This window comes from Cyprinus carpio, chromosome A12 (genome assembly GCF_018340385.1).
Source record: "Cyprinus carpio isolate SPL01 chromosome A12, ASM1834038v1, whole genome shotgun sequence".
NCBI classification, from domain to species: Eukaryota; Metazoa; Chordata; class Actinopteri; order Cypriniformes; family Cyprinidae; genus Cyprinus; species Cyprinus carpio.
The window spans coordinates 15,158,610-15,177,219 of record NC_056583.1 but is presented as its reverse complement, the minus strand read 5'-3'; the positions used below and the strand labels follow the sequence as shown (position 1 = coordinate 15,177,219).

Genomic DNA, 18,610 nt, shown 5'->3' with positions numbered 1-18,610 from the left:
TTTCCAGTTTGGCTTTGATGAGTGCGGTATTGTGCTGGGGTTGTTAAACGTTGATCAGACAAGCTGGCTGGGGGGCGGGGGTTAGTTGAGATCCTGTTATTGGCCTGATTTACCCACTTTCCCCCGGGTGTTGTCTACTACCACTATCCTCTCTAAAAACAAACACAGACTGTCTGTCAGACCAACTGTTTAAGCATTTCCAAAGTCGTCAGGATGGACAGTGCGAATGTGCGGTCATCAACTCTCTAATAACCATAAACACAATTTGAACAGTTCATTCTGATTTCAATCAAAAATTTTGCTATATTGGTTTTTATCGAAATGAAGTAGACTTTTTAAAATTGATAAATTGCAACATTTATTGTTCATTTGACATCATGACAGTTGTCTGCTACTCTGAAATTATAAATATTATAGTTCAGTTTGTCAATAAATACATGCATACGTACATATATATGTACACACACACACACACACATACAAATAAGAATAAAAATACAATAAAAAAACATCTGTTCGGATGTTTAGCCTAACCAAAAACAATAGGTTATGCAATAAGCATTTTCTTCATTATGTAATATGTAAATACCTTTTGATATTAAAATTGCTAATTATCAACAGCTTCATTTCTACCCACTTGAACCAAAAAAAGGTAATTGTAGTTAAAGCACATTTCAAAGTGTTTTAAACCCAAAATGCAAATCTGGGAAACATGCAGCATTGTAAAGATTTGAAATTGACCCTTCAACCTCTAATCAGCAAAGCTAATTACCATTATGCACTCAATAATACATTATAATTAATGCCTAATCAATAATATCAGTAAGTTATTCTGTGAATTGTGCTATATTTCTTTCAGACTGATTGTTTGGGTTTGTGTTTAGAAATGACTAGTGTACATCATGAACGTCACATCAGTTTGGGCATGTGGGACCTCTGGGAGCAGATTTGCTGAGTATGAATGTGGAGACTTGCTGTTTCTACACTACTCTGCATTAGTCATATTGTTAAATTATGTAATGGGATCAGTCACAGTAGCACATCAACTCAAAGAAAGTTCTTCCTTGAGGTCAGTGTTAGCACACAGGCAAAGACTAGAGACCATGTAGGGGAGACTCACCCACACTACAGTACTGATATGTATTTTATTTTACACCCAATTTTAAACTGAATACAGTGTAATGCATGCTTTAGGCATCTGTAGTGACAGTTCAGGTCACCAAAAATATGCATCCTCATAATATTTAAGACAGTATTATGGAAAAGGACATTTGAATTGATGTCTTTCGACAATACTTCAAGTTCAACCACACGTTTATGATGCCTTATTTGCCAGACATAAGGCTTCTTTAACTTTTTCCCATCTGAGTCAATGTAAAGTGGATTCAACATATGGTGGGGAGAACTGAGCCACTCAAACAGCTCCCAAGAGTTCCATTATCATCTATTATTGATGTCTAAGACAGGCCTTACAACCTCGGAAGTGCACTTTGGGTGCCACAGATCAGATTATATGTATCATCAGAGAGTCTAGCTATGTTCCACATGGGAGCAGATGTGTTATATATGTCATCATGGTATACTGTATCTCTACCAGGGGTATTCTCATACATAAATAAACAACATAAAATTGCTATATTTAGACTTGAAGTAATGGAAATACTTGAAATGATATTATGCATCTGGATGCAAGAAAAAAAAGTAACTGTATTCAGTTACAGCTAAAAAAAATATTTAATCAGGTTACGGACCATTTTGTAAAACCTTTTTTTTTATTTTTTTTGGCTCGTCTAAAATTCAAATGTAGCAAATATTTTTTTCATGTCGTATATATTTATTTAAATCCATTATTTTAGTTAAATAGCATTTCAATTTAGGTTACAATATTAATTATGATCTTTCACACTCTTTTTCTCTCACTCTTTCAAACAGGTGTGGCGTGGGACATTGGCCAGAAAGCGTTACCGCCGCATGCGTGCCGCCCACATCATCATCAGGGCATACAGAAGATACAAGGTTAAGTCATACATCCGCGAGGTCAACCGGCGCTTCAAAAATGTCCGTGGCATGAAGGATCACGGCAAACATGTGAAGTGGCCCACACCACCCAAGGTCTTGCGCAAGTTTGAGGACGCATTGAGGAACATCTATAACAGGTCAGAGTTACAGAGGACAGGAAGTGGACAGGCTCACTGGTGCGCTGTGTGACTCATGGGGTAGTCATGTATGACTCCAGCTGTGCTGCATTAACGTCAGCCATGTGGTGGGGAACACAGTCTGGCCAAATGTTACCATAACAATGTAATGTCTCTGACTCACTCCAATGCTTTCAGCTCTTTATCATTGTTAGACAAGGAAATGTGTTTTTTTTTTTTTTTTTTTTTGCTATAGGCTTGTGTATCTCTGGGGTGTTTAAGTAAGGAAAGGCTCTCTTGAGTTCAACAGGGCTGCTGTTGTTTCCTGAAGCACTTATTGATCTTTGGATCAAAGTAATGTTGGAGATCTATTCACATGAGCCTTAACACAGCTCTGACCCTGAAAACAATGCAAAAAACAACCCGAAAGTCAAAATAACACTACCAGTTTTTCAATTTCAAGTCACACAGTAAATGTATGACACCTACAGCTTTACAAATTATTATTATTTTTTTAAATAAGCTTTTTCAATACAATTTATATAATCAGGATAACAACTTGAGTGTAAAATCTACCTGAAATTAACATGAATTTCATTATTTCTCAGCATTTGGTTCGCTCCCCTTTTGTTTTAATGTTAAAACAATTAATTAAATAATGAAGATGTAAAATTACAATAAATAACACATTTTAGAATAAAAACCCTAAAATACAAAAAAGCACTTAAAACACACATATTTAAACACATTAATTTATTTTATATGCATGTCATGTGACCATTTAATGAATAGTTCACCTAAAAATGAAAACGTTTGGGTGAAAACTATTCCTTTAGCATATATCAGACAACCGTGAACATGCAAATATGTGTTGTAAAGTACTTTTTTACTAATTTTTTGGGATAATGCTTCTTTGTTTACACTTTTTAAAACCAGAAAAAAGTTCTGAATCCCATATTTCCAAATTGGTTTCAGTATATTTATGTGGACTTTTTAAGCTACAATGTGCATTGTGCTGTAACAATTACAACTTATGTTGCAGGCAATGGCTTTGTGTTTAAGATATTTATTAAAATATATTTTAGATGGTGGGCCTGGACGCTTATTAAAGACCTGTCTCCAGAGCAGTTGGTGCAGATCAGGGCTAAAGTGGCCACATTAGAGTGTCTGAAGGGGCAGAGAGCAGATCTCGGACTGCAAAGAGCCTGGGAGGGCAACTACCTGGTTAGTGTTGAAAACCATCTGGTTTAAAATAAATGTAACTAATACATTTAGTCCACAATGTTTAACACAAAGTTTTTTCTGATCTTAGAAAAAGGACAGTCCTGGGACAGCGTCTTCCTTTACTCTTGTTTCCAGTGACCTGCAGAGGAAAGATAAGTTCATGAGAGTCCTCTTCTCCTGCAATGTCCGCAAAGTATGTCCTTCATTATATTCAGTTGAGTCTTCTTTGACTGACAGTTACTGTATGTGAATCATTGTTCCAGTGTTAGATACTGTATTTGCTTTGCATGTAATGTTAACCAATGCAATATTATTGTCAATAGATCAATCGCTTCAATAAAGCAGAGGACCGAGCATTGCTCATTACTGATCGCCACCTCTACAAAATGGACCCTGTCAAGCAGTACAAGCCCATGAAGAGCATCCCACTCTATAATGTAAATATCTACCTTTTTTATAACATAAGTTGCATTCACAAAGGAGCAGAATATAATTGTCAGTCATATTTGGAGTGCAAATACAGTTTGGTGATTAAAGAGAGTGACAATCACATTCTTCATTTCCATAATTCACAACTGAATTTAAAGCAGTGGTAAGAATTTATTTGGTGATTATACAGAGTGTAGTACTGTAATACAGTTATTTCAAATATATAAATAAAATATTTTCCTCTTAGTTTAATCAAACTGGATTCTGTTTATACTCTTCCAGGGTTGATAAAGTCTATTTTAATCTTAAAACCTGAAACATTTAATCTTGAGCTAAAGCTGTAGAACATCTAGTCTTTTCATTCACGGTCACTTTACATAACATAGCTTTACACTAAATTATTTTTCCATTTTGCTTGAAATGGCTCAGGTCAAGGTGGTCTTTTGAACTTTCTACTCATGTATTACTAAAATGTAAGTCTTTACTGTCACTATTGATCAATTTATTGCATCCTTGCAGCATAGAAGTATTAATGTATTTTACAAAAATTCTTACTTTAGTATGGCAGCGTTTTATTCCCACGTAAAAAAAAAAAAATCTAAGATTACAAGATTAAAGTCCTAATATTTTGAGAAAAAAGTCAAAATTAAGAGAATAAACTCTTAGCAATACGAGAATAATGTCAAAATTACAAGAATATAGAGAAAATATTTTGAGAATGAAGTTTAAATTATGAGAATTAAGTGGTAGCAATATTTATAATATTTATAAATAGTTGATAAAATAGTTTGAGAGTGTAGCCTGTATTGCACATGCAGATGTTCTGGATTGAGAGCACCTGGAGAAATTCCGGTGGCCTGGCAACTAATTTGAATATATGTGGGATTATATATGTGGGGTGTGTCATATACTCACAGGGACAGTATGCTTGGAAATAATATTTCAAGTCTTTGAATGCATTCATTATTTGTAGTGCACCAGCCACCTAATAATGACAATAAGCTTTGTTCTTATGGTACTTTTAGTATAAACAAAGTCTCAGCTTTTAAATTCTGTCAGTTTTATAGCAAATACAAACAATATGTTTTACAATAATATATTTTTCACAATATGTTTTTCATCTTTTCGATTACAATGAGACATTCATTTATACTGTTTTTTTTCATGCCTTCTGATGTTCCTTCATGTTTATATTGTGCTATAACTTGTAATAAAGAGAAAAAACACATTTATAATTTGTATTTTGTGATCAAACTGGCAGAATTTGAAAGCTGAGCTGTGTATAGCTTATTGTGATTACTGGGTGGCTTGCGCTCTACAAATAATGAATTGATTTGAAGATGTGAAATATTATTTCCAATTATTTATTATACTGTGAATAGCTTGTGAATAGTAACATTATTTATCTCAGAAAAGACAACAATATAACTTAAGTTAATGAATTGGAGCCCGCTTCAACCTTTAGAACGGTTTATTGCTGTTTTTAATTAAAAACATGTGAGAAATTAAAGGTTAGATGCCAAAGACATTTTTGCGGAGTAGGTAGTGGAATTTTCACAAAGAAAACACATAATTTAATGAAACGAATGTCTCATTGAAGAGCGTGAAAAACACATTATTGTAAGATATTGTTTGTATTTCAGTATAAAACTGACAGAATTTGAAAGCTGTGACTATATTAAAATTAATTTTTTATTATATTAAAAGTACTAAAAGCACAAAGCTAATTGCTATTATTGGGTGGCTGGTGCATTACAAATGATGAATGCATTCAAAGACGTGAAATATTATTTCCAAGCATACTTTCCCTGTAAGTATATGGCACAAGGTATAATATCTACTTTATTCTCAAAATATTTTGACTTTATTCTTGAAATTTTGACTTTAATCTCGTAACGTGGCAATAAAACACCGTTGTACTTTTATTTTTTATGTAAATAATCAAATTTAATTCTAGTAGTAGGACAATTGAGTTATGAAAGTGACACAAAATGAAATTTATTGACATGGTTCAATTATATAATAATAAAAAAAATCTTCATACAGCAGAAACATTAAAGGTTTTTATTACTTTTGCTATGTACAGTGGGTAGAATAAGAAATAGCCTATGTAAGTAAGTCTCTGATTGTTTTCTGGATGCTGGAAAAGAGCAGTTAACATCTCTTGATTTGGGAAAGGTCACAGCCCAGTTGAACTTTTCCTGCCCCTCACATTTATTTATTGCTCCTGTGTTACAGAACGCACAGGTCAGGGGAAAGGATAAAATGATTTATGTGACAGCTAATGCCTCAAAAACAAAAGGATATCAAGAACACTTATTGCATTATTAAATGGTTGGGCTGGAACCATGTCCTAGAAAAAAAACATTACTGAGATATAATCCAAAAAAAAAAAAAAACAACGGCAACTCAGCTACGCTGCTCCTCCTCCCCCCCCCCAAAAAAAACAGTCCACTCTGCAACTCAGCTACGCTGCTCCTCCTCCTTTATCCGTCTCATTCTCCACTGTTGTCATGCCAACATCCCAGGGGATGGGGTTGTCATGGTGATGGAGCGGGAGGGGAGATCAGCTGATGTCTAGTATCGTTCCGGCATGTGTACAAATTTGCCTCCTTGGTGTGTTCCTTCTGCTCGGGCTTGCGTGTGTCTTCTCACTTTTGTAGGATTTCTTTGTTTTCATCTCTTCTCTCCTGTTGAAGTCTCTGTTTGCTCGTCATAGACCTCTTTATGTTTGCTTTATTTTCCTGAATCCTGTTTGTTTGGGTCATTTATAGGCATAATAAGAAATGATAATAAATTAACCGGTATTACTATAGAAAGGGAAAAAGAAGATACGTACCTTATAGTGCACAAAATCCCACTGCATGATACTTGCATAATGAATATTTGACTAAACAGCATGAGCAATACAATTTCTACAATCACATGGAACACAGGAAATCAGTGGTAATGTGACTCATTCCCTACTGATAAGAGAGACCAGGGGTGCCTGATCCATATTTCCACAAGCATTATGTGGATATGAGGATACCACAGCTTGTTCTGGCCTGGTCATCAGTGTCATGTTTGACTGCTCACATTTGTCTTTTGTAACTGTTCTTTAAATATTTACTCATAAGTGACAAATTGCTCATATCCGGCATCTCATAGTGACTATTATCATTTGGTCCTAAATTGGTCACACCAGCTGTAGCCATCCTGCATCTTTTTTTTCCTGAGAGACCATCACCAAGATCTTAGTTGTGGTAAATGGTATTGACAATGTGGTGTAGAGTCCTTGGTTCCTTAATCTATTCAGCTAGTGATTTTTGCCTGAGCATACTGATCCACAGGGGAGTCAGTACACTCGATTCCCCCCTAGCTATTAGCTGTTTTACCCTAGCCCAGACTGTGTTCATTGGACCCTAGCCGTTATCTGGGTGAATAAGAGAGAGATGAAGGGGATGGAAGACAAAGAAATTTAAACTCAAGGAAACTGCTTCACATTTTGAGGTGTTTTGTCTTGATAAAATCAGTTGTTTATTATTTGCATAACATGCTATTGATTTGGGATCAAATAAGGATGTCTGGAAGTTTAGATTTAAAATGAGGTCTTGGAAATTGAATCTTTTTATTCATGTTGGTTTCAGATATTTTTGAAGAATGTTTATACATTCTTCAAAGTGGTGACCATGAAAATTAATGCTCATGACTGTAAACAAGCAGCCTAATATATTTTTTTTTTTTCATTTTCAAACATATTTTTCAGAGCAACTAAAAAAAACATGAATTATTGCAATAATGAATGTTTTTATTGATGTTTTCTTGTATTTTTCCATTTTGCTAAGCTGAGTTTGAGTTTTCTTAAATACAACTGGTTCTGAAGGTCATCTGCTCTGGACATACGTGTCTCACCTTGTTCGATGTAATACAGTAAAATATGATTTGTTCCCACACCTCGAAATGCCAACAGATGTGTAATGTTTCCTGTGAGTCCACTTCCAAAGCCCAGGGCCCTTGTTTGCAGGTTCGCAGTAATGACAACTAAATTATGGCAGAGCTTATTAGTGCATGCTGGCCTGCTGTGTTTCTGTATGAACTCACATCTCCCTTTCTTCCTGTCTCAGGTGACCGGAGTGAGCATTTCCCCTGGGAAAGACCAGCTGGTTGTCTTCCACACCAAAGACAACCGGGATCTAATCGTGTGCCTGCAGGGGATGGTGCCAGCAGGGGACAGCCGCATCGGAGAGCTTGTTGGGACCCTGCTCAGCCACTTCAAAAGGTGACACCAATAGGGGGCGCTCCTGAGAGCTATTTGGGAGAGATAGCAGGACTCTGGGGATGGGGCCAGGGCACATAAGGCTAACCATGCCAGCCATGATAATTCATCCACTCTCTTGTCTGCGGTGCCATTTCAGGGCATTTAAGGACAGTGCAGCAAGCTTATCCCTGTCGGACTGATACCCCCTGTGGCTTTATATGTAGCAGGAGAAAAATTTGTGTCTTCTAGAGGTACTTTAAGCTCCCTTGAATCTGCCAAACTATTGCACAAGAGCTGAGCATGGTACAGAGAGGAGATACAATATTTTCTGCTTGATGTTTGCTAAATTATGCCCTGGTGTGTCATACTGTGATGGCTGAGGGGGTACACTTCCTGAAATCGACAGGCGGTAGACACTATAACAGACCGTTTGATGATTTTGTATGGCTTATGAATCAGAAAAATTAGATGGACTCTAAAGGTTAACTGGGGGTATATAAAGTGAATGTCTGTCTGTGCGCTGAGATTAGAGGAAAGCCAAGAGATACGGGTAAGATGAAGGCAGTCTAAATGAAAGTTTCCATTTTGTGTATCTGTTTGTTTTATAACCAAATGAGCTCAGCTGACAGGGTTGATTATTCTTTAAAACACAAACACACCATAATAAAAGGCTACAGCCTTTAAAAATATGCACAGTTATCTAGTTGATGAACTTTCAATTTTATATCTATCAATTTTGTCATTATTTAGCAATTGTATATTTATTCATTTTTTAATTATATTATTTTATTTTTGTATTTATTTTTAGATTTCAACTTGACTATAGTTAATTTCCACTTATTCAAGGTGTTCAAACCAGATCATTACTCTGCTGTTCAACAGTATGATGTCGGTAAGATTTTAAAAAATGTTTTTGAAGGGAGTCTCTTAAGCTTACCAAGGCTGCATGTCTTTGCTGCATTTATCAAAATACAGTTAAAAAAACAGTAATATTATGAAATACTGTTACAAATAACTCTTTTCTATGTTAATATACACTGCTCAAAAAAAATTAAAGGAACATTTTGAAAACACATCAGATCTCAATGGGGAAAAATATCATGCAGGATATCTATACTGATATGGACTGGGTAATTTGTTAGGAATGAAAAGATGCCACATTGTTTAATGGAAATTATAATTATCAACCTACAGAGGGCTGAATTCGAAGACACAAAATTAAAGTGAAAAAAGGATGCAGCAGGCTAGTCGATTAAGCTAAAATTTCATTGCAGCAACTCAAAATGGTACTCAGTAGTTTGTATGGCCCCCACGTGCTTCTATGCATGCCTGACAACATCCCAGAGGTGTTCTATTGGATTTAGGTCAGGCGAGCATGGGGGACATTGAATGGTATCAATTCCTTCATCCTCCTGGAACTGACTGCATACTCTCGCCACATGAGGCAGGGCATTGTCGTGCACCAGGAGGAACAAGGACCCAATGCACCAGCGTAGGGTCTAACAATGGGTCCAAGGATTCCATCCCGATACCTAATAGCAGTAAGTGTGCCATTGTCTTGCCTGTAGAGGTCTCTGTGTTCCTCCATGGATATGCCTTCCCAGACCATCACTGACCCACCACCAAATCGGTCATGCTGAACAGTGTTACAGGCAGCATAACATTCTCCACTGCTTTTCCAGACCCTTTTACATCTGTCACACGTGCTCAGGGTGAACCTGCTCTCATCTGTGAAAAGCACAAAGCGCCAGAGGCGGACCTGCCAATTCTGGTGTTCAATGACAAATGCCAATCAAGCTACACAGTGCCAGGCAGTGAGCACAGAGCCCACTAGAGGACGTCAGGCCCTCAGGCCACCCTCATTAAGTCTGTTTCTGATTGTTTTCTCAGAGGCATTCACACCAGTGGCCTGCTGGAAGTCATTTTGTAGGGCTCTGGCAGTGCTCATCCTGTTCCTCCTTGCATACAAAGGAGCAGATACAGGTCCTGCTGATGGGTTAAGGACCTTCTACTGCCCTGTCCAGCTCTCCTACAGTAACTGCCTGTCTCCTGGAATCTCCTACATGCTCTTGAGACTGTGCTGGGAGACACAGCAAACCTTCTGGCAATGGCACATATTGATGCGCCATCCTGGAGGAGTGGACTGCCTGTGCAACCTTTGTAGGGTCCAGGTATCGCCTCTTGCTACCAGTAGTGACACTGACCCTAGCCAAATGCAAAACTAGTGAAAAACAATCAGAAAAGATGAATAGGGAAAAAAATGTCAGTGGCCTCCACCTGTAAAACCATTCCTGTTTTGGGGTTTTTCTAATGGTTGCCCTTCTAGTGCACCTGTTGTTCATTTTATTAACACCAAAGCAGCTGAAATGAATTAACAACCCCCTCTGCTACGTAATTGACCAGATCAATATCCCAGAAGTTTAATTTACTTGATGCTATACTCTGATTAAAAAGCATTCCTTTAATTTTTTTGAGCAGTGTATTATAAAATGATTTTTTTTTCCTGTGATAGCAAAGCTAAATTTTTAGCAGGCGTGACTCCAGTCTTCAGTGTCAGATCATTCAGAAATCATTCTAATATGCTGATTTGGTACTCAAGAAACATTTCTTTTTTATGATCAAAGTTGAAAACAGTTATGCTGCTTAATATTTTTCTGGATACTGTAATACAGTTTGTATGATACCATGATACTTGTCAGGGTTCTTTAATGAATGGAAACTTCAAAATAACAGCATTTATTTGAAACTCAAATCTCTTCTAATATTATAGAATATTTGATCAATTTAATGCAAACTTGCTGAATAGAATCAATTTCTTAAAAAAAAAAAAACACCTGACCCCATTTACATGCATATTAAAAAGTTTGTTTTTAGTCAGATCGTACAGTACAGTACTTTGTCAAACCTGTAGTCTAACAGATTAGAAATGTGACTGTTTCTCAGCTTTGTCCAGAATGTATATGCATTAGCTTTGTACCATCACCCTTATCATTGTGCAGTGGCTCCAAAATACAGAGGTGATGCTCAATGTGTGTTTAATCTTTCAAATATTCGATTACGCATTGTATCATGTGTCCTAGGCCAGACAGATGAAGACTATTACTACAAACACAACAGCGCATGTAAACATACTAAGTGAAATCGACTTGCCTTAAAAGGATGCTTCACTGCTTTTTCTGTAAATAAAGCCCCTGTATCCCCCGAGCAGAGTGTTTTTTAGAAAACACCTTGCTTACGTTTCGCTGCTAATGACCTGCAGCCGTAAGCTTTCTCTGGATCCATCCATCAGCATGATCCATTCTCCGAACAAAAGGCCAGTCTCTGAGGCTGCTGTATTCTGCTGCTTTCCTCTCCCTGTAGATGTGTACTTAACCTTTATCTCTCCTCTGCTGTCCCGCACAGCAGCCTTGAGCAATAGCCTTCGCAGAGAGACTGTTTCTTCCTCGCCCAGTTCACTTCCTATTGCGATTTCAACAGTGACACCTAGGAAAGGTCTTATATAGCTGCTTTTGAGAGTTAGTAATAAAAAATTGTAGTCTGTTTAAATCATTTTCAGTTTTACTAAACCTGTCACATCATGTTTGATGTTGTTGTTAAGTGAGTTAGGATCTCAGGGCACGTTACGCTGAGGTTTGACACTGAACTGCTTTGACTTTTCTGCCAGAGTGGCTTTATGGGAAAACTGCAGACATGTTTCTCCTGTGCTATGAATAGATCGGAAGAACATCCCAAGCATTGAAAATCAATCTGACTGGCACAGTCTGTGCCACATGCAAGTAAAATCATAACCCTCTTATCTGCATTAAGAACATTGTCAACAAAGTCCTGATAACTCTACATAATAGAGAGGATTATTTCTCAAAGTGCCCACTTTTTATCTCTTGATATTTTATTTTTCTCTTCAAGATTTGCTTTGTTTATCTTACACAATCATTCATCATGTCTCACTGTTTGTCTACATAGGCAGCATTGAACCTATTCATACAAATTGCACCCTGCACATGAAGTACACAGATGACCTGACTCATCATTAATTAGATGATTGATTTATTAAGTATGTTGCTAAGCTACCAATGCCATACTCTAATTATCATAAATATAGATGCAAATGTTGAATAAAATAGGCTTTTTTATATTACTATTTAAGTTCAATTTATTTTTATTTCAGCTTTAGTTTTAGAGCTCAGTTTTAGTTTCTATTTATTTACAGTTCCAGTGCTTCAGCTGATACTTATGTCAGTTAGTTGGCAAGGCAACATTTCTAAATTTCAGTTTAGTTTTTCAACTTTTATTTAGATTTCATTTTTATTTAAGTTTTATTTCAAATAACAAAATGTTTTAATAGTTTTAGAACTAAATTCAGTCTGCATTTCTCAATATTTGTGAATTTTCATGTATTCCTTGCAAAAGAATGAGAAAAACCTTATGGGATAAATTTTCCGCTAAAAGTATTGCAGTCACGATAAGCGTGAAACCATAATGAAAAAAAACACAAGTAAAAATATACTGCATAAAATTTTAAGATGAAAGCAAAGTCTGAAAGAAGATCTGTAAAGTTGCAAAGACTAAAGTCTCAAATCTAAAGAGATATTCTTTATGAAAGTTAAGAGTCAACCACACCCTCTTAAAACAGCTCATTCTAACACGCCCCCACATGTCTACGTAACGATGTGGGAATATTTGCATAACGCCACCCAAATGTTAACGCAAAGAAAGAAGGTGTTACTTTTATTCTTGCTGTTGCCACCGCCGCCATGTTGTGGAGACACTGTGTGTTTCATTGTGAAAGTGAAAACAATTTATTTGGCCTTCCAAAAGAAGACACAAATAGAAATCAGTGGTTAAGTTGTGTTTACAACACTGTTCCAGAACAGTTCAACCCAAATATTCAGATGTGTGCAGCCCATATTATGGAGGAAGAGGACTGTTTCCTGTGAGAGTAGAGTACAATGCCAGTGTCTGTTTCTATAAAGTGGGGCAATTCCAACTTTGCAAGGACAATCTGGCGCTTCTGACTCACAGTCTGTAAGTACGTTTTCATATTTAAAGAATTTGCCACTGATGATCCAAATGCAAGTTTTGAGCATTGCAGAGTAGTGCTTGTTGTTTGTCGTTTCTCGGATCACAAATGCAGACATGGTTTTATGTTTACGCAACGCGTAATCAGTCGAAGAGAAGAGTTGACGTCACTCCAGTGAGCCTCATAAGCTGCCAATGTTCAGTATTCACTTGTACAGGTGAAACCAGATAACCGTCAGCTGGGGTAACATCTTTCCATACAGGACACCGTTATATGTCCCTGCCTGTCACTAATGAGGTGCATTGGAGTGATGTCAACTCCTCTCTTCGACTGATTGGCAAAAGGAGGAGCTGTCAATCTAAAACTAGTGAACCAATGGTGACGCTTAAGCCTGCCCTGATGATTTTGTGTCATGATTTTGTGTGCAAGTCGAATTTTGCATTAATATTTCAGTTTTGTGCAATATGATTTTAAATGTTTAAAGTTTTGATTCATGGTTATTATTTTTTTTAATGCGCAATTAAATATTTGATTTATGCTTATTATTTTTCGATCTGTGAACAACTCCGAAAACTTAAATTTCATTTTAAAATTCTGTGCAATATATTTTTACTGTTTTTTTTTTGTTTGTTTTCACACCTATTTATTTATTTTATTTTATTTTTTTTATCTGTGACTGTAATACTTTTGGCTGAAAATTGATCCCATAAAATCCTTTTAAAAAAAGAAAAGAAAAAAGAAACGAAAACTATTAATTGAAGTAGTTGCATGGAAAATAAAGCTAATACATTGATCAAAAATACTCTGTTTGGACTCCTTAGAAAAAAAAAAAGAGAAAGTCGTGCAGATCTTGGAATTGTGACTCTGGACATTTTTACTTAATATGGATTAATCTAACAGCCTATCATATAAATAAACAAAACAACAAGCGAGTTAGTGCATGTCTCTGTGTGAATGAGTGGCAAAGTTTTATCGACCACACAAACTCAAACACACGTGATATTCATGGTGTTTCAGCATCTGCCATGAACACATTAATTTAATCTCCAGACCTGCTCTGAGAGTCACTTTACAAGCTTTTCACTATTTCATTTGAGGAAAAAAAAAATGTCAAATACAAACTCAAAACTCAAAGATCCTCACAGCAAACTGCCAAAATAAAAGTTCCATTTAAAAGAGTAGTTCACTTCCAGAATGAAAATTCTGTCATCATTTACTGCACAGAGTAAACTACCATTTAATTTAGACCACCATTACTGTAAATCAGTTTTATTTTCCCCTAATCTCAATGTTTTCCATTTATTTTTGGATTCTGTGTTATGATTTAATACAAATGTATCATCAAGAATGGTCTAATGTATATTAGATGTAGACTTGTGCCGGTATTCGGTAATGCGATATAATATGCGGTAATGAATATGCACGATATTGTTATCGTGGGCACTTCCAAATACCGATAATAAATATATATTACAAATTATTCAGAATTTGAAATGCATTTTAAGAATACTTTTCCCATCAACTGGTCAAAATGCACAACACCGTTTTATGCTGCTTTAAAGACGCATGTGAACCCTGATGTAAACGCACGAGAAAGCACATGGAGGAACACGTGAGAGATGCGCTGAATGAAAGCACATTCACTCTCTGCCAGCAGATGGCGCTAAACTGCAGAAAATGCAGCCCTTACCCTGGAAACCCCATAAATAAAAACAGCTGCTACTTTCTAAAAATTGAAATAATATAAAATAATATTTATATATTTCCATAATTTTTTTTCCATTTTAATCTGGACTACAACATGTCCTAGATATTGTTTGAAAGTGTTTTGATTCTTTATTGTTCATTAACACTTTACATTAGGGCTTCATTAGTTAACAAACTGCCAATGAAAAATTCTTCTGAACATTCATTAATCTTAGGTATTCCAATTTTTAATAACACATTGTTAAAATCGAAAGTTGCAACTTTGTTATTTAATGAGCTAACATGAGCTAAGACTTGTATTTTTTTAACAAAGATTAGTAACTTCTGTAGCAAATGTTGCTCATTGTGAATGTTAATGCATTAACTAAGGCTAACTAATGAGGTCTTATTGTAAAGTGATACCTATGGGTCTTTAAAGTTCTTTTGCACTTTAATCGGTGTAAAATTTGTAACTTTAAATATATTTTTTGTATTGCTTTATTGTATTTAACTGTTCAGTTATGTTTGTTATAAGAAAAAAGTTATTTAACCTGTTATACTGTATTATGACCACTTTTTTTAAAACTTAATTTCAATACCGTGATAATACCGCATACCGTGACAAAACATTATCAATTAATCGCAACAGGAAAATTTGATACCGGCATATCCCTAATTAGATGTCTATATATGTTTATATATATTCTGATTTTTATTTGGTTACATTTTAAAAGATGAAGTTGTTAAAGTTTTATTAATTCAGCTCATTAGACCATTCTTGATACTGCCTGTGGAGGGGAATAATGATCCTTATAAATAAATGATAATATTTTTGGCCACATAGCCCAGCCTAAGTGTTGAATGACATCAGGGTAAATTATAACAGAATTAAAAAATTTTAGTTATCCCTTTAAAATACTGCCTGTGGAGTCTCAATATTTCTTTCATCCATCCCTACTTTCTCTCTTCTTTTCCAGTGTAGAGATGTAGGAGATTAAATATTTAAGGTTGTGTGACTGCAGCTCTATTTTTAACCGGGCTCTTCTTCATTGACATGCACAGCACAAAGGAAGCACTGCACCCATTTCTCTCTACAGAGGGAATACCTCATCGCTCCAGCCATCACACCTGTCTTTAAGCATCATTCAGAGAGTTTCAAACTACAGCCCGACAGATACACACCCACACATACTCAGTCTGACATGCGCACACACTCGCACAAATCTGTCTGTATCACTGTAGCTGTCACTCATCCTGTCCCAGTTATCAAGGAGCGCTTCACTCATGCACTAAACGGAACGTGTGAAGACCTGGGTCAGGATTAGATGGACTGTTTCAAGTCTTGAGGTTCTGTTGACTACTTTGTTGCAGCAAGAAAAGTCCTCAGTCTCTATTATTGGCCAACGTAACTCTTTCAAAAGAGGGAATTCCACTGTGAGACACCAACTCTAGTGCATTTGTGTAATCTGTTTAAATTGTGCACGAAACAAAGGTGTTGGTGTCAGCTCAGCTAGTGTCTCATCTGAATAAGGACCCTTGTCTCAACTGATCACTGTGGCTTGAACTAAAAGGCTCGGTGAAATTAAATGAAAGTGTTCTCTACAGGAATTCATTAAGTCTGTCTCCTTTTAACACTTCTCTGTGGGAATGAATGGTGCCTTTTAAACTCAAATCCTGTTTCAAAGCTCCTGGGAGAGTAAGCAGGAGTTTGGATGTCTGTGTGTGTGTCGTTTCTGAACATCTGACATCATTATAGCGTTAAGGATTCGGGTTCAAAGATTTGCGCTTCAGGCAGTAGGAAAGCAAGTGGGGGGCTTTGCATCTTCCTGTTACTGTAATTATATATTGACATGCATATTGAAGGTCAGTAGGTCATTGAAAAACTTGTTGACAGCAGTCACTTACCGATATTAAATAATCCTTCAGGTTTGGTCTTCTTTTAGCTTTAGGGCTTTGCTTTGATTGCTTCCTTGTGCACTGCTAAAAATCCAGATGATCAGACTTTTGTCTCTTTTTGTACTTCCTCAACTCAGCAAAATCACTTGCTCTTTGATCACTTTCTGTGTGCTTAATACCCAGAGTGCCTCAGAATGACCTCCATGCCCTCGCTAACAAAACTGGGCCAGATTCCAATGTGCACTTCTCTGTAACATTGTTACTGTGCAGTGCTGCAAAGGAGTGGAGACGAAGAGTCTGTATATGTGTGTTTGTGTGTGTGAGAGAGAGGGGGAATTTACATCAATCCCCACAGTTGTCCAGCAATATTTCTGAGGCTGATACCTGATTGCTATAGCCTATAGGCATGATGGCATATGATCATGGTAGTTCTGGCAACTTCCTTACTTCCTTTTCCCTTTTTATGACAAGTAACAAATTAAATCAAACCCCAGTTTTGTTTCTTCTTTAACTAAACTATGCTGTATGTTAACATGCTGTAGATTTTGTAGAATGATTCCAGAAGACATAGTTAAATCACTGATAGAGATATATTCATTTAAACTGTGCTGAAAAATGACATGGTTTTGTCCTTCCCATGAACATTTGAGAGGGAAGCAAATTGGTTAATTAAATGTGAGTTGACATGCTTCATGTGTGACAGACTGACAAGGTCGTGTGCCACATTAATAAGTGTGAGGACAATGCGCTGTCCTTGAACACTAAGTTCAATTTGACAATTGCAATAAGAGCTAATCATGTTCTATTATTAAAATGCAAATAAAAATATAAAAATAAAATATTGTTTTGAAATAAATTAGTATTTTTAATATTTATATAGTAAGGATGCTTAAAGTGACTTTAAAGACATTTATAATGTTACAAAATATTTTTTATTTCAAATAAATGCTGTTATTTTGTACTTTTAATTCATCTAAAAAACAAACAAACACATGAGACACATGGTCTCTACAAAGCTTCTACAAAACATTTTAAGCAGCACAACTATTTGCAACATTAATAATAATAAAACAATTTTCTTGACCACCAAATCAACATATTCAAATGATTCCTAAAGGATAAATGAAGACTGGATGAATGGCTGCTGAAAATTTAGCTTTGTCATCAATGGAATAAATTACATTTTAAAATATATTAAAAGAGAAAACAGCTATTTTACTTTTTTGTTAATTTAATGCATCTTTGCTATATAAATATTAATAATATGAATTTATTTCAGAACTAGATTTTATTTTCAAAAAGTTTGCTGCTAAACTGCTTTTAGATCTTTGTTTCAGTTGTTTCTGTGATGTACTGAAATATAATTACAGGCACTTCATACGTTTCAAAGGCTTTTATCGACAATTACATGACATTTATGCAAAGAGTCAGTATTTGCAGTGTTGGCCCTTCTTTTTCAGGACCTCTGCAATTCGACTGGGCATGCTCTCAATCAACTTCTGGGCCAAATCCTGACTGATAGCAACCCATTCTTTCATAATAACTTCTTGGAGTTTGTCAGAATTAGTGGGTTTTTGTTTGTCCACCCGCCTCTTGAGGAATGACCACAAGTTCTCAATGGGATTAAGATCTGGGGAGTTTCCAGGCCAAGGACCCAAAATTTCAACATTCTGGTCCCCGAGCCACTTAGTTATAATTTTTGCCTTATGGCACGGTGCTCCATCGTGCTGGAAAATGCATTGTTCTTCACCAAACTGTTGTTGGGTTGTTGGAAGAAGTTGCTGTTGGAGGGTGTTTTGATACCATTCTTTATTCATGGCTGTGTTTTTGGGGCAGAATTGTGAGTGAGCCCACTCCCTTGGATGAGAAGCAACCCCACACATGAATGGTGTCAGGATGCTTTACTGTTGGCATGACACATGACTGATGGTAGCGCTCACCTTTTCTTCTCCGGACAAGCCTTTTTCCAGATGCCCCAAA

The 18,610-nt window shown here is 36.2% G+C and overlaps 1 protein-coding gene across 1 annotated transcript in view; it reads left to right on the top strand.

The window, feature by feature from the left end:
- Window positions 1-18,610, top strand: part of LOC109099251 (unconventional myosin-Id-like) — a 62,274-nt gene that overhangs the window by 34,042 nt on the left and 9,622 nt on the right. The window contains exons 17-21 of the mRNA XM_042767779.1: window positions 1,933-2,156; window positions 3,221-3,359; window positions 3,448-3,552; window positions 3,683-3,796; window positions 7,895-8,049. Coding sequence (XP_042623713.1) covers window positions 1,933-2,156; window positions 3,221-3,359; window positions 3,448-3,552; window positions 3,683-3,796; window positions 7,895-8,049 — 737 coding nt within the window. The remainder of the gene's footprint in view (window positions 1-1,932; window positions 2,157-3,220; window positions 3,360-3,447; window positions 3,553-3,682; window positions 3,797-7,894; window positions 8,050-18,610) is intronic.